This window comes from Pagrus major, chromosome 5 (genome assembly GCF_040436345.1).
Source record: "Pagrus major chromosome 5, Pma_NU_1.0".
Classification (NCBI taxonomy): domain Eukaryota; kingdom Metazoa; phylum Chordata; class Actinopteri; order Spariformes; family Sparidae; genus Pagrus; species Pagrus major.
The window spans coordinates 15,703,385-15,731,179 of NC_133219.1; the positions used below are offsets into that span (position 1 = coordinate 15,703,385).

The window sequence follows — 27,795 nt, forward strand, 5'->3', positions numbered from 1 at the left end:
CTGACTGCCTACTACTGCAACCTTTTCTATTTGTGAGGTTAAGTGTGACTTATTCCCTACTGCTCTGAGCATTTGAACTACTTACCTTCTGACCACAACACACAACACATTGCACATATCCGACTCTACCTCTCCTGTGTCTCCACAGGACAGTTTCAGTCATGAAAGCCAGCAGACAGCTGTCACCCAGACTCTGAATAAAAGATTTTGCTTCGAGCAGACAGAGAATAAAGGCGTCTTTTTTGGGTCACTGTCCTCAAACATGTCTCCAGAGTCTTTGCAGTAGCACAGCGGCCTTGGTATTATTTCTTTAGAAATGCCATGAATGTTTGAACGGCTTCTAGCGGGCCTTAAGGTGAGTCTTTATTCCTCGCCATAGACCTAACAATCTAGCCCGCGTGGATAATGAATTTTGTACGACAAACTGTGTGCATCTTTTGAAGAGAACTTGCTCTGTGGAGCTATAACGCAATGAGACCTGTGTGGATTGTCTCCTGTTTGAAAACGAGATAAAAAGAATAAGTCTCAGTTACAGAAGTACAACTCCATCACTGAAGCAGTTATGTGTGCATGAATGTATATCATCTGAAGTTATGAATGTAGGCCATGGTATCATTTAAGTGTTTCTTTATTTACAAAGTGATGAAATGCTTTGCCATTCCCCCAGCTTCTTTGTGAGGGTAATGACAAAGCGTTCAGACAGAGCAATCACAGAGCTGTTGTAGACAGATTGATTTTACACAATAATATAAAATAGCAGTTAATTACAAAATGATGAAAGACACCGGTACATCTGTTTGGAGTAATTGTACAGTATTTTCAAAAATCGAGGTAGAAAAAGCACACACTGCTCGACGGATTACTGATTTGACACGGGTTCATACAGGTCACCAAAGAGTTCAAATTGGACTGTAGTCAGCAGTGAAATGACCATATCCTGGTTCAAAAGGGAAAAAGAAACACTGCTGACAACCAGTGGAGCAAATGAGTCTCAAGAACATGTAGATTCTTAAAGTGAAACTGCAGAGTTCAACAGGTTTAACTAGCTGCTTAAAACCAACGAGGTTCAGCAGCCACATGTGGAATGAAACCAATGAAGGCAAAATGACATGAGTGAAAAAAGTCCAGAGCATCAAGATTCAATGTCACATACAGTATTGAGTTTGAACTCAAGTGTGCGATCAAGTGTTTGGGTGAAACATGGAAACACTTCTGCCAAATTGTCATCTACTATTCAAAATCTTTTATTACTTATGTATACAGTGGCATGTAAGACAAGTATGTTTCATGCAGACACTAAACAGAATACTTTCAGTTTCTTTTTTATAGCAACAAACACTGAGATTTCATGAATGGAAAATGCTTTGTAGCACAATTCTCCACCCACCTCCATTCCCTTGGCATCACCACATCTTAAAACATTTGTGAAATATTTACGGTGCTCCTGTTAAATTTAGCGAGAGGACCAAATTGAAAGCTATGACTGAAGTGATATAAATAATATTTAATCCTGGCACAAAGCACGATACACCTCCAAGTGTTCCACTTTCTGTTTTGAAATCAATCTGGGATGGGCTCAAATGCATGTTGAGATAAAGATGTTCAGAAGACAATACGCCATAAAACAAATGCTTTTCCTTATCAAACATCAATTTTGTTAATATACAGAAATCTGTTAGCTTTCTGTTCCCTTTGAAAGCCCTCTGATGATGGATTGTGTTTACATGTCATTTCCTTTGTCACCACATTATCCTACCATAAATCCGGAGCCAGGACGGAATTGTGGCATATGCACAAAAGCAGTGTCGACTTGAATAGCGCATCAAGTACGCTCTATGATTTTCTTTCCCAAAATAGAATGACTGAGTCACACACACACTGAAATGATTGTGCTGTCTCTCTGCCTTTGCAGAGGGGCTATAGAGCCACCAACAGTGACTCGCATTCTGTCAGTCTTTGTCTTATCTACAGGCCTGTGTACACTTCGCCCTTTAAGCACCGACTGTACAAGCACAGGGCCACCATACCTCACTTTGAGAGAGTCAATACAGGCTGCTGAAGTACCCTGCTTTAAACCTTAAGAGCCTCGTGCACGCCCACAGCAGACAGACGGCGGTTGATGTTGCGATAACGACAACGGAGAAGGTCACGATAAGTGGACCGCAGGTCTCGATTGAAGAAGGCGTAGATGAAGGGGTTCATTAGGGAGTTGGCGTAGCCTAACCAGAGCAGAGTGCGCTCCAGCCAGATTGGCACACAGCTACACTCCACTCCGCAGATAAAGGGCCTGGCAGTGGACAGGATGAAGAATGGCAACCAGCACACGGCAAAGACCCCCACAATCACCCCCAGTGTTGTCGCTGCTTTCTGCTCCCGCTTGAAGATGGAGATGTTTCTGCGTTCACGGTTCAGCAGGCGGGACAAGGCGGCACAGTCCTCCGCCACACCGGGCGGCTTCAGTCCCTGCATTCGCAGTGCCTCATTAGCCACTGTTTCAAGGCGCTCACGGCGCGAAAGGTCAGTGAAGCGGTGCTTGGCGCCGCTCTTGCGAGCTGCCCTGAAGATCTTGTAGTACATGACCAGCATGACCAGCATAGGGATGTAGAAGGCTACAGCTGTGGAATAGATGGTGTAGCCAAAGTCTTGGCTAATGAGGCACACACCGGCTGTGTGGACGTTTTTAGCCCAGCCGCAGAAAGGTGGCAGGGTGATGGAGGCTGACACCAGCCAAACTCCCAGGATCATCTTTGCCATCAGCTGACCGTTCTGCCGCGCTGGGTAGGTGAGGGGCCGTGTGATCCCCAGATATCTATAAGGAAAGGAGACAGAAGAAGTATCAGAATTAACTTCCAGGCAGCTTTTCAACATAGGACTAAAGGCAGTTGAAGCTACCTTGATATTTGTTCTGAAACCCTTCCGTAGCCTGTCTGTACAGAAGCTTTATCACAGCAGAAACATGGGTGGTAATTACACATCACATTTAATGTTGGTTTTCATTGAGATGAAACAGCATCAGTGTAGTAGCGTCAAATACATGTCCACTCATTTTAAAGGTAGACATTTCACTAAGAGGTCAGAAGCTTTGTTACTGCCTAGAGGGCCTTTCTTTGACTTTGCAGGAGCTTTGCAGGTAAAGCGTGAGCTATCAATCAAACAGGCAGCTCAGTAGTTTCAAATAGCAGCTGGAGGTGTCAGAAAAATAAAGATAAAGTGAGGTGTGAAAGCCTTGAATTTCTACAAAACTGGGAAAATAGCCACTATTCTCACAAAATGATGAATCTTTGTGTACATCTCAGCGTGTTTTGGCTGTATGCCCGCAATCTTCATCAGTGTTAAATGCGTCATTGATGAAAGCTGTATCTTTGACACTCCCGGCTGTTTTTCTTGTTTGTGCTCTATTGTTAATCAAGATGAAAAGCTTTAGGGAGCCCCGGCCAATTTGCCTTGTCGTCCACCAGTGATGCTATCAGCGCTGTGGACAAATTCAGCTCAGTCAGCCTGGGTGGGCTTCTTCCCTTTATCAGCACTTTTAGATGTTGAGCTTATACAAGTCAGGTACTGCCTAAAAGTTTCACACATGAGCCTTACAGTTAATAAAGTACGATTTTGTGCGTGTTATAAATGAAATGAGCCTGTGTAAATCTGTACTTAATATTCTGTTACATTCAGATTGAAGGACAGGCATTAATTAAAAAGCATGCCTAATGCCAAAATGAATCTGAAATCCATTCCAGTGCATTTTAAAACTTGACTGGCACACAGCTCAGCAACAAAAAGTCATTTGGATATACAAAGTCGTACTAATCCAAGATTTTATTCATCACATGCTAATTGGCTTTAGAAAATATGGGGACTCCGGTCCAGCATCTCTGCTGCAACCCGCAGCTTGTTAACAACTGACAGCCCTCAGTGCAGGTGGTATTGATCACCATCAGAATCACTTGGAAAGGACAACAATTCTACAACTGCACTGCAGCTGAAAGCACTCCATTATTCAATGAACAGATCTGACACCAATATCTGTTAATCAGCTTCAAAAAGCTGCACAGTCGCCACATGTGTTATCTAACGTGCACCCGAGGCATGTGACTTACATGCAACTCATGTCAGTATCTGTCAGAATTGCCATGACAGCAAGTGAAACGTCCATCATCCATCTGAGACAGGTGTCATTATTTTGTCGCCTGTGGCAGCTCAGGTGGACAGGTGGCTGTGAAGACGACCATTAACCATGAGATGTTTTTTTTACTCTGCTGTAAGTCAAATTTGGATTGCATATAAGTGACTCTGAACTGAGAAATCAGAAGCTTAGACAGTGACTTTGTCGTTCCCCTTTTAAACTCTGGTTCGACACACTATTACAATGTCCTCCTTAAAGATCCCTTGGCTCAGATTACTTGTGCTCACTGAATATTATGTAACAATTACTGTTTATCCAACTACCAATCCCTCCAACCACTGCTCTGCCTAGCTTACAACCTGCGCTTTAAATGTTCTTAAGTCTTACAAAGGGGCACTGAACACATCCAGGCGAGCAATGTCAAATAGATGCAAGACAGACCCTGAGATGGGTACACTCCATGCTGTGGGAATTCTTGAAATGCATAATGGAAACCCAGTAATGCAACACTTCTCTCTGAATGCATTATTCAATGATAAGGAAGGTGGCTGTGGTGCTTATTTGTGGGGATGTTTGCGTGTCTGTGGGGGTGGAGGGCAGTTCTCCGCAAAACTATGACTCATCTTTGGCCCTTTAGAAGGCAGAGCTTTTTTCAGACGAGACAAAAACCTCTCACCAGCCTTGTGAGACAAACAACTGGCCAGGTTGAATAAAATGGGGAACAGTTTAACACTTCTTTACCACGGCTTCCTGCATGTGTTTTAGAAAGATTAGCTGATGCATCTGTGGTACCTGTGGTTGATTTTATCTAGTGCTTTTTGACATAAGAGGATTAAACTTCACCATCTCTGGTGAGCCAGTAATAGAATACAGAATACATGGAAGCTATCAAATAACGAGCACTGCAAAATGTGACATACACAATCAATAACAGCAGCATTAAAATGTGGCAAGTAAACACATGGAAATATGTACAATAATGAAATGTAAACGGAACTTGTGACATAAATCAGTGAATTATTAAAACTAAAAAAATTATAATAAAATAAAGCTATAAATACAACACTGACACATCATCTCTTTTAAAGGTGCAATATGTAAAAATTGTCAACCTGTTGATATCATACTAAAAACAGATAGAGGGGAGCATATCCCTACAGTAACCAGCTCGCAGTCAGGACTGGGAGCTTGGAGCTGCAGGGAAGTGTTGGTGTTTACAGTGCTCGCACAGCGCTAGCTGGTTAGCATGCTAACTTCATTACATATCTCTGCAACACAATACATACACGTCCTTAAGTCAAAATAATTTCTCCACATTCTGTTGACCACTGTAGTTCATTTTTCAGTGTTTTCAACTAAAATTCTTGCATATTGCACCTTTAAAGTTGTAAGTAAACGGCGACTTATTTACACATCCAGCCGACAAAGAGCAACATTAACATTCATTTGGAGTTGTATCTCTGTCTACCTGATGAATGCAAGTCCAAAATTCACTGTGCTTTTAGCTCTGTTCTCCACTCATCCCAGTCGCCGGAATAAAATGTTAGCATTATACATTTAACCACAGTTAAGTACAGTTTGTATGTTTCATAGGTATAATTTCAACATGTCTACTATATCATCATTTCACCTTCAGATAACAGGTATACTATATTATACGTGCGTACAAGCCATGGCAATGGCGGCACATGCAAATGCAGTGGTCGGTAGCTTCTCCAAGTGTCACTACATTTTCTTCAGCTTCTTAAGTAAGTGTTAACTGTGACAAAATTTTATTCATCAGCATTGGAGAAGAAATTGCAGGTTTTGGATTAAGAGCAGTAGACTTTGAGACAATCAATGCTCACGGCATCGTTTGACCATTCAACCTGACCAGCCTGAGCAGCCCAGGGAGGAGAGGAAGAGAGTCAGGCTAAGAGCCATGCCATGCATCTTTTTCGTAATCCTAACAGTGTTTTTTGTGCCTAAACCTAACCAGACCATAAGCACAGTTTTGTCACAATATAAAAATAAAAACTGAACATAAAGAAATGTAACGTTGCAACATATCTGTTGTTTGCAGAAACATATTGTCAACATTTATTCTGGTGACTGGGTTTCTCCTGAAGGACATATTCATCTTTTTTAGCTGCTAAAAGCTCCACTATGCTATGGTGCTGGGCATGTAGTGTACAGTGAACAGTGGGTTTTTAAAGAGCTTTTAGCTCATACAATTGCCTGCTGCAGCTGAAAGCTACACGCATGAGAGCTGTGACAGTGAATCAAAACCGATATCATAACAAGGAGCTTAATGATACTAACAAGCTCAGTAGAGCTGAGAGGGACTGTACGTTATAATTCCCCGTGGGTTCACTACTACAAGAAACACCTCTCATTTGATCCATTGTCAATAAAAAGATCTACTGAAGCAGCTTCAAATAACATTATTTTTTCAGTATGGTGTCTGCAGTATGCAAGTAATACAAAAGACTCAACATGTTTAAAATCACATGCGGTAGCGGACACCTCAGGGAAAAGCACATAATTGTGCTTAAAACAGCGGCAGCGGATTAGAATCACCTCCCAGAAAACACCGTGCGCTCAACAGTAATGGTGACACTCACAGTTTGGAGGGTTTTTTTCCCATGTCTCAGGAGGATTTAGGGCACATCCACAGCCACAACTGCCTTCGGGGAGTACCCAGCCACAGACAGTGTGCCCGAGCTAATGGAGAATTCCATTACTTCCGCTAGGCTACCAGCTAGGGCACGGTAAAGTGAACTATTTTCTGCGCTTGAACGCTGCAATCGGCCCTGGTGAGCAACAGTCGTCAGTCATCTCCAGGAGCACCTCGCAAACCTTTTATGTCTGAGAGAAGATACACAGTGAAATATTTACCAAGCTGCAGCTGGTTTGGTTGCAGGAGTGGTACATTTAGAACAGGTTCCCCTTCAAAGAAAGTAATAGGACAGAAGGGAAGTCTGTCAAATTACTTTTTTTTTTTTTTTTTTCAGAAACTTTCCACTGGAGACTCCTCACTCATTCATCTCAATGAGGCATTTCAAATTCCTATGTCCCTGCACTTGAGGGCAATCAAAAATGAGCCTGTGAAACAGTGAAGTGTTGCCCATTTTAGCGAGAATGTCTTTTTTTTTTTTGTTGCAGTGTGAGTGAAGTGGGCACTGAGATGCAGACGTCGCCTGAAATCAAAGCATTTTTGTTGAAGAACTGTCTCCTCAAGAACTGAGATGTGCAGCTTGCCTTCTTTTTACCCAGCAGTCAGTGGTGTGTATTTACTGCTTTCATGCTTGGTTTGCTTTACGTAATGTGAATGAGAGTGAAAATCTGAAAACACCCAATCCATTGTTCACTATGTGCTCAGTGTAAACTGTTGTTATTCAGGGTAAATCATCTAGCAGATTGTTTTCTTTATGCTTTCTTTGGTGTTTGGTGTTCAAATACTTAGTTTTACTAGATGGACTTGAGCTAAACCGGTAAATAAAAGAAATCAGAAATGAAAGTGTGTTTAATACAGCAAAAGTGTCATCAGAGGTTTTACTCTGATAGACTGAAGAGCACCAAATCTAGAGTTGTGGGATTTCTCCGACATCAGACAACAACCTGAGTCCTCAAGGAATGCTCCAGCACTCCATTTCTATTTGAGGCACCTCCATAGGACAGAAATTGAGCTGCCTCTCTCACAAAGCACACTGCACAACATTAGTGGAGCTGTAATTTCCTCTTCAGCAAGGAGGCAAAGGAGAAATCCGATCTGTTTCATTCTTTCATTCACACTGAATTCATCCTTACTCTGTCGAGTTCACACACACCTGCACCCGTTTAGGTTTGTTCTCTGACTCCTGCGCATGATAAGGTTGGGGTGAATGAGTAAAATAGCAGCAGTAGTCTTTTTTTATTCTCATTTAGAGTCTTACATAAGCCAAAGTGAGTCATCCCTGGACAGATGTACTTCTTCCTTCAGATTTGTCTGTTACCTCCAGCCAAAGGACTGCCAGCTTAGGTCAGACTGGTGTCAAATAGTCTGTGAATAAGTGTTGGCTCTTGTTTTAGCCTACACGTAGAAGCAGATGTTACAGAGACAAAGGAAATGCTTACCGGGAAGTTTATAGGTCAAAATTGTGTTTACTTTATGACGACTAAGGACTTTGTAAATCTTTTTAATAAAATGACACCAATGATGTTGATGACCTGACAGTAGTATTTCAAGCGTTGCACTTCTCTTGCCTGAGTCGATTATGATATTAAGCATAAAAGGTCAGTTCACCCAAATTACAAAAACACATATTCATCTACTTATCATCATGTTTCCACTTTCCTCTAATGATATAGTCATAGAGCTGCTAATTACACAATTACCTGTTAATTACTTTAATATCGCTGAAATGGGGAGCCCATACTGTATGGGCTGCTAAGGGTTTGTATATTTCATTCACTTTTGATTTTGGTGAAAAATAAGCACTCAGCCTGAATATTTTTAGCCACACTAGCTTTGCTGCTCGAGGGATGGAAAAGTCGGTCAGTCAGATGGTGCAACACTTTGGTCCAGACAAAAATATCTCAAAAACTGGCTCCTGGATGGATTGCCTTGAAATTTGTACAGACATTCATTTGATTGGACCGATTTGTTAATACGTTGGTGACCTTTTAATTTTGCATCTAGCGCCCCCAGTACATCAAAGTACTAAGTTCTGTTACTTTGGTTTATGACCAAACTATTTACATAACCTGAATTTTGAATGTCACATTAGAAACCTGAGTAAAGTGCCCTTTATCATTGAAGGAATATTACCAAAGCCAGACTGTTTCACCGGTCTTCTATGAATTTTAAATCCCTGCATGGCAATGCCCTGTCTTATCTGGCTGACGTGGTTAAAACATACGCGCTTGTTAGGTCCCTGAGATCCTCTGACTCGAATTTCTTCATTGTTCCTAAGGTCAAGACTAAAAGGCACAGAGAGGTAGCAGTTACACCCCAAACTCTAGAACAGTCTGCCCAAAGGTCTTAGAGGCTCTTTAGACACTTTTTACCAAAGCTTTCTCCTGAAGTGCTTTTATCTAATGGTTGCTTTATGTTGTCCTATCCTGCTTTGTGAATTTTGTTTTTATTTTCTTTATTGTTTGACCATAAATGTTATGATTATCTGCTTTTATGTTAAGCACTGTGTTTATTAATTTATTATCATATTAATATTATTAGTCCCATTAAAAGCAACATTATGTAACTTAAAAATCAAAAAAATCAGTTTAAAGGAATAGTGTCTTGAAATAAGGTGACTGGTGTCTCTATCTCAACCACTCCGCCCCCCATCACTTGTTTCTGCTCTATGTAACCTCAGTGAGAGGTTAGGATCACAGCGTTACATACATGTTTACTTCAAGATACAAGTTTTCAAAACGTAACATTTTTATGACGTGATGAGTTTTGTTTGTAATCAGACATTGCATCCGACAAATTGTTACAGACCTGAGATTTGTGTTTACGACAGTGTTGTTGCACTCAGAAACTGTGGGGGGCGCTAAATCGCACAAACAGACAATTTCTACATAATGTTGCTTTAACCTCAGCTGTACTTTGTGTTGAGTGCTGATTTGCAATGTTAGCATGCTAACACCCTAAACTCAGATTGCAAACATGGTATATCTGCTCAACGTCAACGTGTTTGCAATGTCATTGTGAGCATTTTAGCATCATCACACCGTTTGATGTTTTGCAGGGTCAAATGCTCTTTAAACATGTAGGATCACTACTGCATTTTTTTTTCATAAGCATGGCAGGCAGAGATAAATATCGCAGTTACATTTTGCATCTTAACAATACAACGCATGCTTGCTTTTGGCCCATGGGGCACCATTTAGTTTCAGTTTTGGCCCCCCAAAGGAAAAAGTTTGGGTAGCCCTAGACTGTGAGTCTTGTAGATGTGTTGTGTTTCTCTATTTTCCCGTCACAGTTCTGAGTAAGTATAAGATCTGATTTACAAGAATCTTAAGATAAAGCGTTACTAAACGATTTTACATGGTTTCTGTATCCGAGAGAGATTCAGAAAGTTACTTGACTTGCCAACACAGACCTTGAAATCAATCAAACGCTCTCTTTGTCTGTAGCCAGGCACATTCAGAATCAAAAACACAATACAAGAAGCAAAAAGCACTAGAATAATATACAGAGACAAACTGACACGCATGGTGTGACTACGACCAAAACAAAATCAATTTACAGCTCAAGATTAAATGTTTATTCTTAGGTTAAATTGCAAGTTACTCATTTGGAATCACCACTAAAACATGGGGTATATTGATGGTTACTGTTTTGGCCTATGAGGACTTAAAACAACAGCTCCCTTGGGGGGAAAGTCTGACACAAAAATGATATATAATCCTTTTGACTCAAGATCTCTGGCCAGCTGTGGCTCCCTAAATAATTCTGGTTTTCAATCCGCCACACATCGCACCCTCGACTACCCTTTAAAAAGATCATGTTTCGCTTTACAATGCAGTCATAAGCTTTTGTAAATGGTAAGCTATTAACAGAATCATTGTGTGTACTTGAAAGCTACACCTTCCTCCAACACTCCCAGTCCTGATGCCTTTACAATGTCTATTTTACTTCCTCCTAATTGTTGTAAAGCAGTAGCTTGGATATTTTATGGCCTTCGCCGCACAGTATACCAGCTGTTCCTGTCGGAGGTTTACTGGCTCTCACAGCAATAGAGATGATAGGCAGCTATTAGTGCCACGGTGATAAATGGATTCCACTTCTAACAGTCAGCGTGTCCATCCGTGTCAGAGCTGGGTGTCCTTGGACAACAAAGCAAATATCCTACAGGCTCTACATAATAGAGTCGAGTAGAGACTAGGGTAATAGAATAGAGATGTGGCAAGTTAAAACCTGCTGTACACATAACGTCAGTAACCTCATATAAGGCCATCCAGTTAAACCAAAGATGAATAGACTACATTATAATCACAGACGACAGTTAATGGTGACTCATCCAGCTTTGTTGAGTGGATCGGACACAGGAATGTGACTTAACTGTGGGTCATACTGCTTAATAATACTTATATAATAATACTTAATAAATTAGTTAATTCAACATGTTGTGAAACCACGTCTGAAGACTGACCTGCCACACTCGAAGGAGGTTTATAAAGCCTTGCATGACAGTGCAGACACAATAATCATTCAAATAGGAATGACGACACACACTTTTGAGTCTTTCATAACAAGTGCTGCATTTATTTGACCTTGATTACTTACTTGCTCTCTTCCACACGCATGCTCATCACTGCCTAAAGTGGGCTGGATTGTCAGTTTCAGGAAATTACATAAATTGTGAGATGCAGCCCCCACCCCCAATTCAAACATCCAAGCAGTGCACTGAGGTGTTGTTTCAGACACTTTTAGAACATCTGACAATATTGGCACCTTCAGTGCATCCGTGATCCTGCGTCTATGTTGAAGTAACACAAACAGAGAAATACCACCTTATTCCCCGACCAAAGAACAAATTATGAAGTGTCTAAACTCTTGCTAAGCAGTGTACTTAAAGTAACATTATCATTTTTTTTTTACCTTAAAAACACAGCTTACAGCGTCTTGTAATAGGGTGAATGCTGTCTTCATCTCAGCCACTCCCCCCCCCCCCCCCCCCCCAAAAAAAAAAAAAAGATAATTTCTACATAATGTTGCTTCAAGGCAAAACGGTGCATCATGCAGTTAAACATAATAAAATGGTTGGATATTTCAATGGCATGGACGGTTATGGCAGCACATTAGACACCTGATGTTTTCAATAGGCTATCAAATCGCCATCATCAGTTCAAGCCTTCACTGTTGAATGTGTCCCTCTACTACAAACTGGACACTACAAAAAAACATTGACTAGGCTCTGTAAATTTCACAAAAAACATTTTTTTAAACTAAAGGCAAAATTTGCATTACAGCGACAGTTGAGAAAAAAATAGATGAGAGGATTAATACCATAAAACATGTCTGTACATCTAATATGAAGCTATAGCTGATCTTTGAATTAAGACAAGAAACAATGCGAACCAGCTGGCCTGCATGCCTCTGTCCTAAGGTAATCCCAGCAGAACATCCCATTGTGATGAGATGATCGGTGTTATTCACATCACCCGTCAGTGGTTTTAATGTTGTGGCTGATCGGTGTATGTCAACTGCCCGCTCCATCAAACTGCTCCTCACTACCGCTCACCATTAATGAGCCTTTTCTTTTTGTCAAATAACTACTTTTAAGGTCAACAATGACCTCTCTTGCTCAACATTAACGTGCCCTACAGCCTTTTGTTAACTCTTACTCTGTTATTCCTGCTGTTAGCTGCTCTTCACTGGCCATGTATAGCTGTCACACTCGACAAGGTGAAAACACAGCACGAACCACCCAAGCTTCACCTTGTTACCAGGTTTAAGTGACCGCTGCTGCTATTTTCTGTTGCTGCTGCTGCCTGCTGTTTCTAGCAGTGGTTTCAAGCATGCATCGTGCTGAAACACACCACAGACATCCTGCCCTTGTCTATATATTACTCTACTGCAATGCAAAGCCATTTACAGTATGTGCAGTTTATTTTAGGTTTGAGAAAAAAGCACTTGAAAATCCCATTACATACATTATTATTTAACATGTTGTCTCTTTTAGGCTCCCTCTTCGGATTGTCCCGGTGGACATCATATGGCCTCGATCTTCGACTTGTGTTTCGACCTATTTGTGCTGATAATAACAGCCTCAGAGAGCTTCTCTCAGCTCTGTCAGTCCTCAAGATACTTCGAAAGCACTCACACATATCTCTCGATCATTCAGTCTGTCATACATCACACAACAATGTGTCCATGTGTGGCTCCATTCATTCCGCTTGCACGTTCTAAGTGTTTTTTCCTTTCCCAACATAAGATGGATTTGTGACTGGGTGGGAAAGCTGCTTTAAATAGAATGAGTCACACAAAATCTTCTAAATACATTTCCTGTCATACACAGTACACCATGAAAAGAATGTTTCTGACTAAAGATTAGGGCCACGCTGTCAAATGCTTAGATAAGGTTAGGCAACTAGGCCAAGGCTTTGGTTATCATGTGGTTAAATGAGAACATGATAAGCTAAATATCTTATTTTTTCCTTCTTTGTTTTGTACTTTTTTGTCCTTCGTTTCTTACAAATGCCAAATTTAATGTCTAAACCCATCAATTTTTTTTTCTGTCTCTCACGACACTCCTGTCTCCTAGAAATTATGTTTATATACTAATTGATTCAGTCGAAGGAAGGTAGTTTGAGCAGATGCTGGCCATTCAAAGTGCAGTGCTTTGACTCCAGAGAGTGAGGTTCACATCCTGTCTATGTTTAGGTTTAAGCAACAAAAGCACTTTGGTTAAGCTGATAGTGAAAGGTGTTGTTTTCTGTTGACTGTACAGTTATTGGCACATTTAGTTTCATGTTTCCATTCAGTGCACCATGAGAGCCTAAACATAACCATTACTGTAAAAGGTTAACAATTCTATTATCACTCCTGGAAAATACTGTAGAAATATCAGATATTTTGAGGGAAAACTGTTAGCAGGGAACATTTGAGCTACAGTATGTGTTTGGTATCAACATTTTATGCCTTTCCAGATACATTTCCTCCAAGAGCGACTCTATTTTTGAACAAGTCAGAGTGAAAGTGAAGGAAAGTATAGTAGAAGGTACTCCAGACACGTCAATAGCCAGATCCTTGAAGGGCAACTTCACTGATTTTATACATTGAAGTGTGGTTACAGGTCCTGGAGAGTACTACTGCGTATGAGCGAAAAGTAGCATAAAGCCTTTTGGCTCCAGAGGAAGCTGCATTTAACCTTATAAATTGCCTCTAGTGATGTCACTCAATGGCTATAATGCATAGTGGGAAATATAGGTGTCAGGAAACGCTGTATGAATCTCCGTAGGTGTATGTACGTATGTATTTTGAATGATGATGATAATCTGAAAGATGAAAAACATACAAAGGCAAATACTTCATCGTCATCTCGTCTGTTGATCTGAGTTATAATCAAAAGTTCGGGTGGACCTCAGAAGAATTTCCAGCTTCAAACTGGGCCACGTCATTCTCAAGTTTGGGAATGCCTGAAATAAACAATTTAAAAACCCTCTTGGACAAGCTGGAAAATGCAGCATTTTTTTTCTGAGCACATAATGTTGACACACAAAGTTGACTCTATCAGAGATATGTGGTTCTTACATGGACAGCGATTCTACAAACATAATGATTCTATAAAATCCAAAGCATCACTGTAGATTAAACTACCAAACCTCAAACATCTACAGCATACACATTAATACAGCAGCAATATCAATCTATAAACATCAGATACGATAGTAGTGTTACAACAGTTGTACTGTGTTTTTTTAAGTAAAAGATCTGAATATTTCTTTCACCACAGCATATGTCTTCCTGTTTCTGTTAATATTCTGGAACAAAAACAATTCGGTCACCACCTTAATTTCTGTGGCCTCACCTATAAACAACTTTTATGTTACCAAAATAATGAGGTGAATACAAAACTTACATGTGCATCTCAACAAACAGGCTTTATTTATTTTTCTATTTTTTTGACCAATTGTGTACGGAAGCTCTCCAGTCAACAAAAACCTTTAGCCATATCCTGTGCCTCAGGTCTTTTAGGTTGTGCAGCACGTGGCTGTGCATTGTTTCCTGAATCTGGGCCAGGATGTTTTTCAGAAGTGATGAGACAAGCTAAAGTAAACAAGACAGTTTCCTGTGTCTCCAGGGTCTTATCGGTCTACCTTGTCACACCATTAACTGTTACTTTCTGAATGGATTTTTGCCTGCTTGTTATGTATTTAGCCATTGTCTCTGCTCCCTGTCAATTCCTTAATGGACTTCCATTATGATGGCAGCCATGGTGACCAGATTTGTGGTACCGCTACAAAGCCTCTTTTTTTTTTTTTTTTTTTTTACTTTTATTTAGATGTGTGGCTATGCTTAAAAAATATCTTCAATTTCAATCTAATATGGCATGTGAAACACATTTGCTGTGGTCAGCATCCCACTAACAACCCCAGAATCTGAAAACTCATTTAGTGAAATCCCAAAACGCCCTCTCAAATATTAATGAGTGTGCCAACTCTCGCCTCATTATTATACAATGACTGAGGTCTCTTAGTGGAAGGTGAATAAGTGCCAGCGAGTCCATCTTCCTCTCTTTTTCCTGTCATGATGATGTGAGAGAGCGAATGTGAAGAGCCCCTCCATCTTTGTCACCTTCCCTTTGGTTCTTTCACCGAGTGCGCTCTCTCTCAAAGGACACCTCCAAAACTAAATAAGCTAAGAGGAACTCTCCGATGTGGGGGAGGAATCTATTTCTCCACGTCCTCCCATTTTATATCTGACCTTTCAGGAAAATCATGTTGAACAATTTTAGTTACCAAGGATACAACAGACAGCTCCTCTTTTTAGTCGACTTACTTTCACACAATTTGGCATCTCGCCAGCAGTTAGTATAGCTGAAGTAGCTGTGCGGCCCATTATATGTCATCATTTCGTGGCTCGGCAAATGTAAAAGGACAGTGAGGAGGAGTTGTATCCAACTTGTTCCTGAGTCACAAGACACCACCATGTAATATAAAGGCAAATGTTGAGGATGGTTCTTTTTTTCCACTGACCTTTTATTTCTGGGACATGGAAATATCACAAATGTTTTAAAAATGAAGCAAAGAACATGAAGAATGCTACTGATACCAGAATTATTTCTGAATTATGGCCTTTTATCCACAGAATTCATTTTGTGTACACAAAATATGAGTCCCCTGTGATGTTGTTCTGATACATTACAATTCAAGGTTGAAACATTTTATTTAGGATAAATCATATTATTTATGTCATATCTCTCATAGGGCTGGGCAATATATCACGATGATATTGTGATTATTGTAATATTAGACTATATATTGTCTTAGATATTATCGTTATATCGTGATATGACATAGCTGTTGTGTTTTGTTGGTTTTAAAGGCTGCATTACAAGTGATGTAATTTTCTGAGCTTACACGTCTGTTCTACTTGTTCTAATACTTGCCTTTATCCACTAAGTCATTATATCCATGGAAAACATTAAAAAACACAATCCCCCCCAAAAACATAAACATAAACTACTTCAGTTGTTTCAGAGATTGCTGTAACGCTGTTTTGCTGTGAAGCTCCAGAAATGTTTTGTGGTCAAAAACAGACCAGCCCCCAAATTAAACCTGTACAATTTATCTATAATACACAAAGTTCCACTATAATTAAATGCACACTTCAACTTACCCTCAGCTACAATGAACCTCCTCCATCTTTCAAAGCATTTTTAGTGTCTATATTCCCCAAATAGACTAAGAAACTCCCCAAAATGATTGGCATTCAAAGAATTCATGCCAGGAGCCCAGACAAGAAAGCTTTTCCCGTTAGAATAACAACATAACAAATGTTATGATAAAAAAGTTTGTTTCTGTATCACCCAGTATCAAGGATCACTGCGAAACACATCTTTTGAACCTCTATTCAACATGACATCATGAGAAATTAAAATCCAATGACTGACTCAAGTTACATAGAGTAAAAAAAGCTTTCATCTGTCTTACTACTGCCCCAAATCTTTAACATGTTCAACACTCATATACTTTCTTAATGCCTTGTTACATATGTCTTACATTAATAACTCTGAATAGCCTTATTGTTGAAGGGTGCCATACATGTAAAACTGTCTTACCTTGCCTGAAGCCTCTCTCTATAGATGTACCTATGTAGGGCAACAGTTGCCTCACCACTTTGTTAAATAGCACCTCGTATGTAACATCATTAACAAAGACCATCCAGCATCATCAAAGAAGCAGATAAGTAAAGGTGTTGGGCTTCAGCTGGATTGTGTGCAAGTGTAAATTATTTTTAAAAGATATATAAATGATCTACTGGAATAACAGCATGCCTTCACTCTTCAGCCAGATGTTGGCATTGTAATTTTAAAGGAGCATCATGTAGTTTTGGAGAAGAGATTCAAACTCAGAATTTTAATATTTACAATAGGTAACAAAACAAACTCAGAAATATATATATTTTTTTCCATAACTGAATAAACAAGCTGTTCTCAGAGGAAAATACGGTCCCCAGAACACTGTTTGAAGCTAGAAAGGTGGCAGGGTCCACCAAATATAAACAAAGTAAACGGTATGAAATTGTGTTGTCCTTTAAGGTCAGTTTGCTTATTCAGTTTATTCAGTCATGAAAACAAAGAGAGTTTGTTTATTTGGTTTGTTTAGGCATTAAAAAATGTCTTCCCCATAACTACACAGAGCACCTTTAATGGAACGAACATGTAAATCAATCAATATGGAAGTATTCTATAAAGAAACATTTAGATAATACAAACGAGAAAGGGGATTCTGTTTGTTCAGCTCTGTCAGACGTAATCATTCAAGCAAAAAGGGCCGATGGTGGCTTTACTGCTTACATCAGCAAGACTGATCCGAGTGTTTTTCAGGAGAATAAAAGTAAATTGAATGTAATTACATTTTGCACCAGATGACAAGTTTACGACATAAAATATGGAGATGAAATCTGTGTTCCTGTCTGAGCACAGCGTGCACTAACCGGACAGAGCTATGACTGACGACGGGAATATTCATTACAAGAGCAATTTCACTGCTGTTTATCTCGCCTACGAGCAGTGAGAGGGAGACAATAATTCACTTATTCAGCCTGTTTTTTCCTGGCAAAGCACGTTTACATGTACAGTATCACATTTATTCAATTCTAGGATTCATCTTCACGCAGGTTAATTTGAAAGACAGGCAAACAAAATACCATTAGAGGCAAGCAAACACAGCTGTGACAACAAGGTAATAATACTGATAATACCGATCCGGTTAAATAAAGGTCAGTGCTGGTTACCAGAGCGGTTCACATAATGATGGGAAAGTAACAGCTGATTGAGTAATAATGTTAACAGCTAAATGAGCTTAAACAAAACAAATTAAGGATTATTATTCAACAGCTACACTATATTTCGTCTACTGTGGACTAAATATCAGTAAGCTGGTGGCTTCGAATCACAAACTCATTCATCTGAGAGTCACTAGATTTTGTGATGATTACGTGCAACAAAACCACTCATCCGTGCCTGCAAGGTTAATGCCTCCACATTCAAACACACTACAGCTGAGCATTAAGCTTTTCTCAGTTTCTGCTGAAGAAAAGTTCTTCTTAAGAGGCGTCTTTAACCACAGCAGTTTTGAACTCGCAGTGACATAGAGTAAATATAGTACACGCACTCTTATCTCACTGGGCCTTCTTCCTTGCATACATCCTCGCAGACCCACACGATCCACCCAAACACTGGCAAACTGTTCTGAGCTAGAAAGCGAATAGTTTTTAGCCATGCGAGCTGCGTAGCTCAACGGATGGCAAGGTTGGTCGTTCCACAACAGACATTCGTGGTCCCCAGAGGATGAGTCCTACTGACTTTTATTAAACCCTGAATTTTGCTGTAGCGCATCCAACAGGTCAAATTTTTCACTTATCCAGTGAAATACCTCCACATCTACTGAATGGATTGGCTGCTCTTGCACCTTTAACATTTAGCTCAAAGCAGTACAGTCTCACAGAGCAGTTAGGTTGGCTAAAGACTATGGCTGTTTCATAGAGTGACTTTGAATAAAGTATTGCTGTGCTGCAGTGATGCCCTGGCTTTCAAATAATTTTCCCCAGACATAAGGAAACATGCTTGTTTGGTCAGCAACAATCACATCCTCATTTATTGTTTTACAGTGAAAGTAAAATGCAAAAAATGCGGTTCACAATGTGACAGTGAGCCACAACAACAGCATTTAACTCTGGGCAATGAGAAGCTATCATACTTAATAGTGCTTGTAGCATAGCACAGTTTTTCTTTGTAATATGTTCCTGAAATGTACACAAAATCACACACAGCTTTGAACTTTGGAGTTGCATATCGAAACAGTTAATATACACTCTCCTCTCTCACCAGGGCTAATCCTCCGTTTGCATCCTCAAAGACACAGACACACAGCCATACAATCCACCAACACTGACAAACTCCTCTGAGCACCTAAAAGATAATATTTTCAAGTCTTTCTACACTCCTACTCAACATACTGTATGCAAATGTGTTTTCAAGGAGCTTCGAGGACAAAAATCTAAAGACAGTTGAATCATGTTGGTGGTAAACTGACCAACAACGTGTACCTAAAACTTGTGTTTTAGGTACAGCAGTAGATGTTCTGAAGATTCCTTATCGAATGTGATATGATCAAAAGCTCTAAAGAAGCTACTAATAGACCTTGTGGTAAGACCTGCCGATTTCCTTTGGTCAAGAATAAACTTTCAATCTCAAATGTTGTGACTGGAATCTTCCTATTCCCAGTATGTTACATATGCGCTGACAGGCATTTCAAGCATGCAGAACTTCCTGCAGTGCAGTGACCCAGTTAGTGGTCACTTCTGAGGCTCAGTATCTTGCTCAAGGGCAGTTTTGCAGCGATGGGTTGCCATGATTCAATTTTCTATGCCACAGCTGGAATACAAACTCTGTTCAGTGCCACAGGTTAAAACACTAACTTCTCAGCATCTACCTGATCTGAGTAACAGGAAGAAATTCAGCCAAAATGTCACATCAATTTCCATTATAAAATAATACAATACTCTTGGATAATGAGACAACTACTAAATATTGGTGCACAGCAGTGAACATACATGAAAAGTGATGTGTCGCTGTTTTGTTTTATTGTTTTCCTTTCCTTCAGTGTTTGATACGGAAGCCCTGAAGGGCAAGTGAACACATTTTTTTCTCTGGTGGTCCATTTCCTAAAAATTGTTTTCTCTCCTGTGTTTGTGACTTGAGTGAGAACTGGTGAAACTTTTTTTCTGCCAGTTCTCAAGTCACAAACACAGGAGAGAAAACAATTTAGATGAGACTTGATGAAAAAAAATGTCTTCACTCGCCCCTCAGGGCTTCGGTAGTTTTATATAAGATGTTAGCACAGCTGCTCTGTTGTTGTTAGTGGTGCTGGCTCAGGCATGTTTGAGCTGACCAATCAGAGGAGAGACAGGGGCTAATACAGAGACAGAGGGGGGATACAGGGACGCAGCTCTGGACAGTATAAGAAAACTGATGTGTTTTTTGAGCACTTAAGCATGTAAACCTATTCTAATAGTAACCCAAAATAGAATTATGGACCTGAAATTGAGCATGGTATGTCTTCTTTAAAGAGATTTATTTTAAAAGCTATTGCCTGTCCTCGCATTAATATGTTCAAAGGGAGACTTTTATAGTTTATGCTCCCTCTAAACATTAATGCACATGGATGCACGAGATTGGTCACTGTCTTAAATAAGTTAACTCATCAGTAATTGTACGTTAGATTATTCATAAAGCCTGATTTAATGGACTGAATAAACATTCAGTTCATGTGCACAGATGAACTAAATACCAGCACTTGAGTTGCATAGCTCGGTAGCAGCAGCAATATGCTAAATGTTTACAGCCTATTATCTCCAATCCACAGAATGATGTGCGTCTGTGTGTGTTTGTGTGTTTTTCTCAGCTCCATCAACAGGAAACCCATTATCTCACTGCTTAGTAAGTGTTCATTGGCCCTTTTGTATAATCGTGATGAATAATGGACCCCACCTTTGTTATGCCAAACACAAAGCATGATTTATGCCACACTAAAGTCACTCAGCACTTTGCCCTTTTCTTCCTCCAGCCCCCGGAGATTGCCGGGTAAATATGGTGACAAGCTGGGAATAGCAAAATAAAAACTTGGATCTCTATCTGTGCACTGGTTACTAATCCATCACCCTCCATGTCAAATTGCACAGGAACGTGCGACATACCAATACTGCTGCTGACGTAGGAAAGCTGCACATCCCCAGCTTTTCAGGAATCAAGCGTTTTTTTAACAGCTTCCATCAACTTTAGGGTCATAAACACCCTATCAAAACATGAATAACTGTGTATTATTTCAGTTCAAGGAAGTTGAACAGGAAGATGAAAATGGGGTCAGATGTTTTTGGGGTTTTTTGCATGAAAGAAGAGACATGCAAATGAATCAAAATATCAGCAGCCAAAAAAAACCCTTCATAACCTAATTTTCATTTGTGAAAGCATTTTGGATGGATATTTTTGAGTCTTTGATCCATCAGTATCACTGCTGCTGTTTGAAATATGATGCAGAGCTGGATCTGGTTCAAGAGCTCACTTATTAGTTATGTCGACAGATCTAATTACAAAGAAAACCAATAAATCACCGAAACAAATCAAATCACAGTCCATGTTATGGTGAAGAGTGAATCTCTGCAAATGTGGCAAATGTTCCACAGAGTCCCTTGTAAGGGCAAGCCTCTCTGCATAAGGCTTTGTCTGAGTTTTCCCCCTTGAACCTTCCCCTCACTTTGGAGTGCCCTCATAGTGGAGTATTCCTCTAAAGCTCTCTACAGATCTACGAGGTGCAGAAGTCAATATAAAAAACTGTGGAATGCTTTATTTAACATGACTTGAAACCAACAGCAGAGCAAAACTGTGCAGGCTTATCATTAGCCATGTTAGCAATGTGGCTCTAGGGATGGCAATGTTGGTCAGGCCAATCTCAACAACTATTGCTACAGCCTAACTATAACTGACACTAAAGGTGTATCTGAAAATTGTACTTAAGAACAGTACTTGAGTATATATACTACTATAGTACTTGAATTGTACTTTAGTTATTTCGTCACTGGTTGGTTTAAATTTTGACTCATTCATTCATTTTCACAGCAAATGAATATTGGTCCTAAATATTGCTTTTCAGTCTACTTGTTTTCTAATAATCTATATCGGTTTCAGCTCTGAAAAAGCCACATCAGTCGACCCCTAATGCTGTTGTTAACATTTAGCTAAGAACACCACTGCTTTTAGTGAAGCTTCTCAGAACCGCTAGCACGGCAGTATACACCTGGCTTTCTTTTCCTATTTATTTTTACTTTACTTCTTTTCATTTCCATGTCATCAGACGGCAGACAGAGCACAAGCCCCTCATCCGCTGCAATGCACAATTCTTATTGGATCATTTATCTGCAACCTGAACAAATTGAAATCTGCTAAATATGGAAAGTTCCATATGGCATGAATGCAGCATACCATGGTGGACCCAAGCTGGACCTGCTGTAGCTGCAAGGGCTAAATATATAGTTTTGCTTTTCTAAAGAAACCCCCAAATGATAGTTGCTTACACCATACAGGATACACATCTCAAGTGAGCAGTGACCACTGACACAAAAACCTTTGTGGCGACCTCTTAACTCTCAGTGACAATAGAGAACAACCACAAAGTCAAGACAAGGGACAAACAACAAGCCGCTGTCATACTTTTTAGAATCTCCATTCCCACACACACCACCCTATCTGATCATGCGATCAGCGGACAGTTTGTCTCTCACTCCATGTGCTTCTGTAATAAAAGTTAAACAGTCAGTCAACAGGATGGAAGCTGAGCTGCAGTTGATAGTACAAACAGCACTTATCAATGATTAACTCGCCAAATGCGTTTTTCTTTCACGGTGCTCTGAAACATCTCCATTGACAGCAGTTTTGCTCTGGAAGAGGTGCTTGTTTACAAGATAAGGGCAGTGCTGGATTTAAAATTTAAATATTGTAAGATGAGAGTGGTTTGTTTCCACCGTATGAAACAACTGTAGTGGCTTGCAACATTAAATCTCTTGAGGCTTCTAAAGCCTCTAAAATTTAGCACTCTCTCTTAACTGTTGTGATCACAGGATTTAGGAATTTAGCATAAAATCCTATCTAGCAGCCAAACGCACTTTCTGTCCTGATTTAGCATTCTTTTATAAGCATGAACTGCCTTTCATCAGATCGCACTGGCCTGGCAGGAGATGTCCAATCCTACACGTCTCGGCGAGGTGGCCGACAAGTGGGAAGTGAATAGTGCCTGAGAGAGAGGAGCTTAGGCGTCACATCACATTACCTGAGGATGCGTCAGCTGGGTCAAGTCATCTGTGTCTGCTGCTGCCGGTCTATGTTCCCCAGCTGCACTAAAGCAAGCGCCGTCTCTCCCGGGACAAACTCACGTGCCAGACCTCACAAAAAATATTATCAGATGTGGAGGGCGGGTCGATGCTGGAGCTGTGTGTGAACTTGGCTCATCATTGACACACCAGTTGGCAGAAAGGATATGAAGGCTGTGGCTAATCCTGCTGCCATCGACGGGCCCTAGCTATAGCGTGATTTCCTGCCTCATATCCCCTGAAGGAGCTTACGGGTGTGATCACACCTACACTATATTTTCTTTAGCCTGAACCTTGGTGGAAAAGTGTACTTTACCGCAGTTCTGTGATATTTTTTCCTGACCTACATCCCATCCATTTTCTACAAGTTAACTGTTACTTTAGCCTGACTCTATTTGATTCTCTGCAAATTTAACTAGCGTCTGTCTTTTGCTATAATGTCCCTGCTCCATTCCTTCCATTCCGGTCTTTTCTTAGACGTCTGAGGAGCTACAGAGAAGGACTACCCTCTCTTCCCACTGTTGTGAATAAATCATTCATATTTGACGTTTGAATTATTGAACATACAACATATTACTCTCAGTGAAGGTAAAAACTGACTAAAGAGAAAAGAGATTGTAACTTTTTTGGGGAAGCGGGCACGAAAGCCGCTAAGCTTCATCTCGGAGTGCATGCTGGAATATCTTGCGAGAGAGGAGGCTGACATTCACTAAGATGCCTTGGGTATATAAGTTCTCATTTATTTACTTCACAACACTCAGACTGGACTCTACTCCTGTGACTGGGTCAACGCTGTGGTCGGTTATGTTCAATTTGCAGTGGTTGAATCTCCACCTAAAGAGGCTGGAGGTGCTGAATGGGTACTTATCCATAATAAATCAGCATTTGCACATACAGTACAAAATCAATACCACTGAAGGGGATTCTGCAGTCATTTTCATGTGACCCAGGTTACATGACAGGAAAGCTGCCAATGGCTTGCTGTTATACCAACAGGTGCAAAACTAGGTTTCATAAGGGAGGTTATTGCTATAAGATGTTTGTTTTTCAAGCAGATTGCAGAAGGGTGAAGAGGAATGATGCTGGACATTCAGATTTGGAAATAATGTTGATTCTTATTCATGTTTATTATAAGTGAAATGTTATTTAAAAGGTGGAAGGCAACTGCTCACCTTATTAGATTCATAATACACGTTAAAGCTGCTGTGAGCGTTATTTTCTTATTTTAAAAAAGTGTTAAACAGCTCTATATTCCAACAGCAATCACTGTTATAGTGTTTGGTCAGTAGCCCAATATTTTCTGGTATCCCTGCCCACTTTATCCAATCAGGACAGACTAGAGCACTGATAAAATAAAGAAAGAGCAAAGAGAGCTGCCTCGATAAAAAGAAAGGAGTCGTGCAAGTGTGGTGAAGTAGAGAGGAGGGAGGGAATTGCTAAATGCAAAACAGACAGGAAGTTAGCTACAACGCTTGCAGCAGCTTAAAGTATGGTCAGTGAAGAGACCTTATAAACACTTTAATTTGCAGTAAAGCTTATGATATCTATGTGTTTAGGCATGTATTAGGCATTGTAGGAAATGTTGCACAGGAGCTTTGTATGTTTGCTTTGTATTTAACTTGCTAAATTAAATAAAAACATTGATACAGGAGGTTCCTTTCTGGTTATTAATTCATTCACAATTTTTCAATTGATTTTCCAGAAAATGAGTTGTATTATATCATAATACGCGTGACATTGTGAAAAAAATGAGGTTCTGTGGAATTTCTGCATTGTGCTGGAAGCCAGTTGTTACTTTATGTTAGCAGACAAATGGCCCTGAGACGAGGCACTCAGTAACGTACATAAAGTCACATCCTTTGGACTGTCACGGCAAATCCGACCCGAGCCAGCAGCATTTAACAACTTAAACAAATCGTCCACAGGCTTGGACAGGCAACCGACAGAGACAAGAAAGATCTCATTTTTTTACTTCATGTTACAAAACATATGGCCAATTAAATTGTGATTAATATATTCATGCATCAAATTGTTACAGAGAGCTCTTTGAAGTTGCAGACAGTTGTCCCCCTAGATGATACTGTGAGCAATCCCCCTAACCACAGTGAGAATACTATTTTCCTGAGTTTGCTGAGACAGGAAGTACATCTTTTCTTGCCCAACCACTGTCACCTGTTTAGATGGACTGCTGCTCAGAAAGCATAAACAGTCTTTTAAAAAGAATTTCAACATTAAACATGTGAAATGTCTTTACAAGGCACCATTTAACCACAAGATGACTGCATGTGCACATTCAGACACAACACAATGAGACCTATAGAAGACTGGATAACCAACTGGGCAAAGTGGGCAACCTGCCACAGGGCAGTGCCACTAAATTGTAATAGCAACTAAAAACATTTTTAGGCAGGTCCTGCATTATTAAAAAGGCACTCCTTGGATTTTACACACCATGTTTACACATCACAGCAGGTACTTACATAACATAACATTTTCTTTAGTTCTCGAGGGAGCTTTTTAAAGCCCTATAGTTTAAACGATGTGAGAATTTACGCAGGCAGGCACTAACAAAACACACTAGTGGCTTCCCTTATGCTTATCCTAATGCAGGATTCAGTGTTTTGTCTAACTTTACTGAAGTGCATTGCTGGAGTAAATCTATAACTAATCTTGTCTGCCGCTGTCTGTTAAAGCACAGGGGCTCAATACCTACTTTTAAATACTCATTATCTCACTTTATATTGTGGCGGCCTATACAACTCATTTTAGCCCCAGAACCCCATGTGGTTTAAACCAACGTTGATTAGACTCGTGTTAAGGTAGATAGTGAATGTCAGAGAAGCTCTATTCCACCAGAATGTCAGCAGTCTCTCTGAAGGCATCCATTGAAGCCTGTCAAGTCCCTGCAGGATCATAAATTCATTGGCCTTGTACACCAGGGACCACTCCTCCAGCATCACATTGTTCGTAAACCTAAAGGCGCTCTGAGAAACAATCAATGTCCCTCTGTGGAGGAGAGAACCTGCTCTTCAGGGACCGACAAACCCCCACAAACAAACATGATCAGTCCTGAGCCTTCCTTCACCTTCATTTTACAATTCATGTCCTTGCATGTGAAGCCTAAATGACAGGGAGCCTTAATTACATCTCATCTTGTGTCTAATTGGCAAATCTCATCCTAATGAATTATCGTGCTGATGCCCATTGTGAATCATATGCCAAACACACTCTGCACTGTTTAACTAGAACAAGTCTGTTTTCATGGAGATCAGCTCATGCAGTTTACACAACTGCCTGTACACCTCGCGTGGGGGTGAAAATAATCCTAAACTCACGTCCCATCAATATCAAAATTCTCAGTCAGTCTTGTGGTCAGTGAGAGGCAGGAAGACATGGAAAAGTCATTCTGGAATGGTGTGGTTTGATTTCATGGTAGCTGATTCAATCATCGACTCTCTTTCCAGACATGCTCACTCACAGGTGGGTCCATTTGTCCTTTCTGAGAACACACTATGAGCAACAATGGCCATGAGACCCGACAGTGCCGGTTTGCGACACTCCCACTTATCCTCTACTGAAACACAAAAAGAGGCCCGGTTGAACCCTCCGATATTGGTAAATGGTAAATGGACTTTATATAGCGCTCAGAGCGTTTTCCAACACATGCCACGTTCACCCGTTCACCCACACATTCATCGACTGATGGCAGAGGCTGCCATGCAGGGTGCCAACCTGCTCGTCAGGGGCGATACAGTGCTTTTTACTTGAAATATTTCTGTCAGTCATTCACACATGGATGGAAGAAGCATTGAGCAATTTGGTGTTCAGTATCTGGCCCAAGGACACAGCTGAGAAACATATCAATACCATATCATTATTGTGATATAAGACTGTGTATCGTATAAGATTTGGGATATTGTTATATCCTGATATGGCATAAGTGTTGTCTTTTTCTGGTTTTAAGACTGCATTAGGGTAAAGTGATGTAATTTTATCAATTTACCAGTCTGTTCTACTTGTTCTAACACTTGCCTTTACTCACTTTTTTATTATATCTGCATTGCTGATGATTATCTATTAAAATCACATTGTTTTAAAGGTGCACTATGTAGTTTTGGGGAAGAAATTTTAATCAGAGGAGAAAGATCTTTATTGACTGAGTTTTTTAAGCCGAAACAAACTAAATAAACAAACTCTTCCTTTTCTTGACTGTATAAACCAAATAAACAAACTGACCTTAAAGGACAACATCATTTCATAGTATTATACTTATTATATTTGGCGGACCCTGCCACAGTTCTATCTTTAAAGTGTACACTCTGGACTTTATTTTCCACTGAGAACAGCATGTTTATTCAGTTATGGAAAAAATACATATTTTTGAGTTTGTTTTTCCACTCATTAAGACTGTAAATATTAAAATTCTGAGTTTGAATTTATTCTCCAAAACTACATAGTACCCTTTAAAGGGGCTCTGTGGAACATCAGTGTTGTGCTAAAAGTCAGTCATTACCTACTGTTGTTCTCTGCTAGCGGAGCAGAGAGACACTTGCATAAAGGCACATCCTTTGGACTGTCATGAAAAATCCAACCCGGGCAGTGTATTTGTGAA

General features: G+C 40.1%; 1 protein-coding gene across 1 annotated transcript in view; it reads right to left on the reverse strand.

Annotated features, from left to right (window-relative positions):
* Window positions 1-2,070: 2,070 nt before the first annotated feature.
* htr7c (5-hydroxytryptamine (serotonin) receptor 7c) overlaps window positions 2,071-27,795 on the reverse strand; it is a 28,324-nt gene continuing 2,599 nt past the window's right edge. Inside the window, exon 2 of the mRNA XM_073466927.1 lies at window positions 2,071-2,809. Within this exon, the coding sequence (XP_073323028.1) occupies window positions 2,071-2,809 (739 nt within the window). The remainder of the gene's footprint in view (window positions 2,810-27,795) is intronic.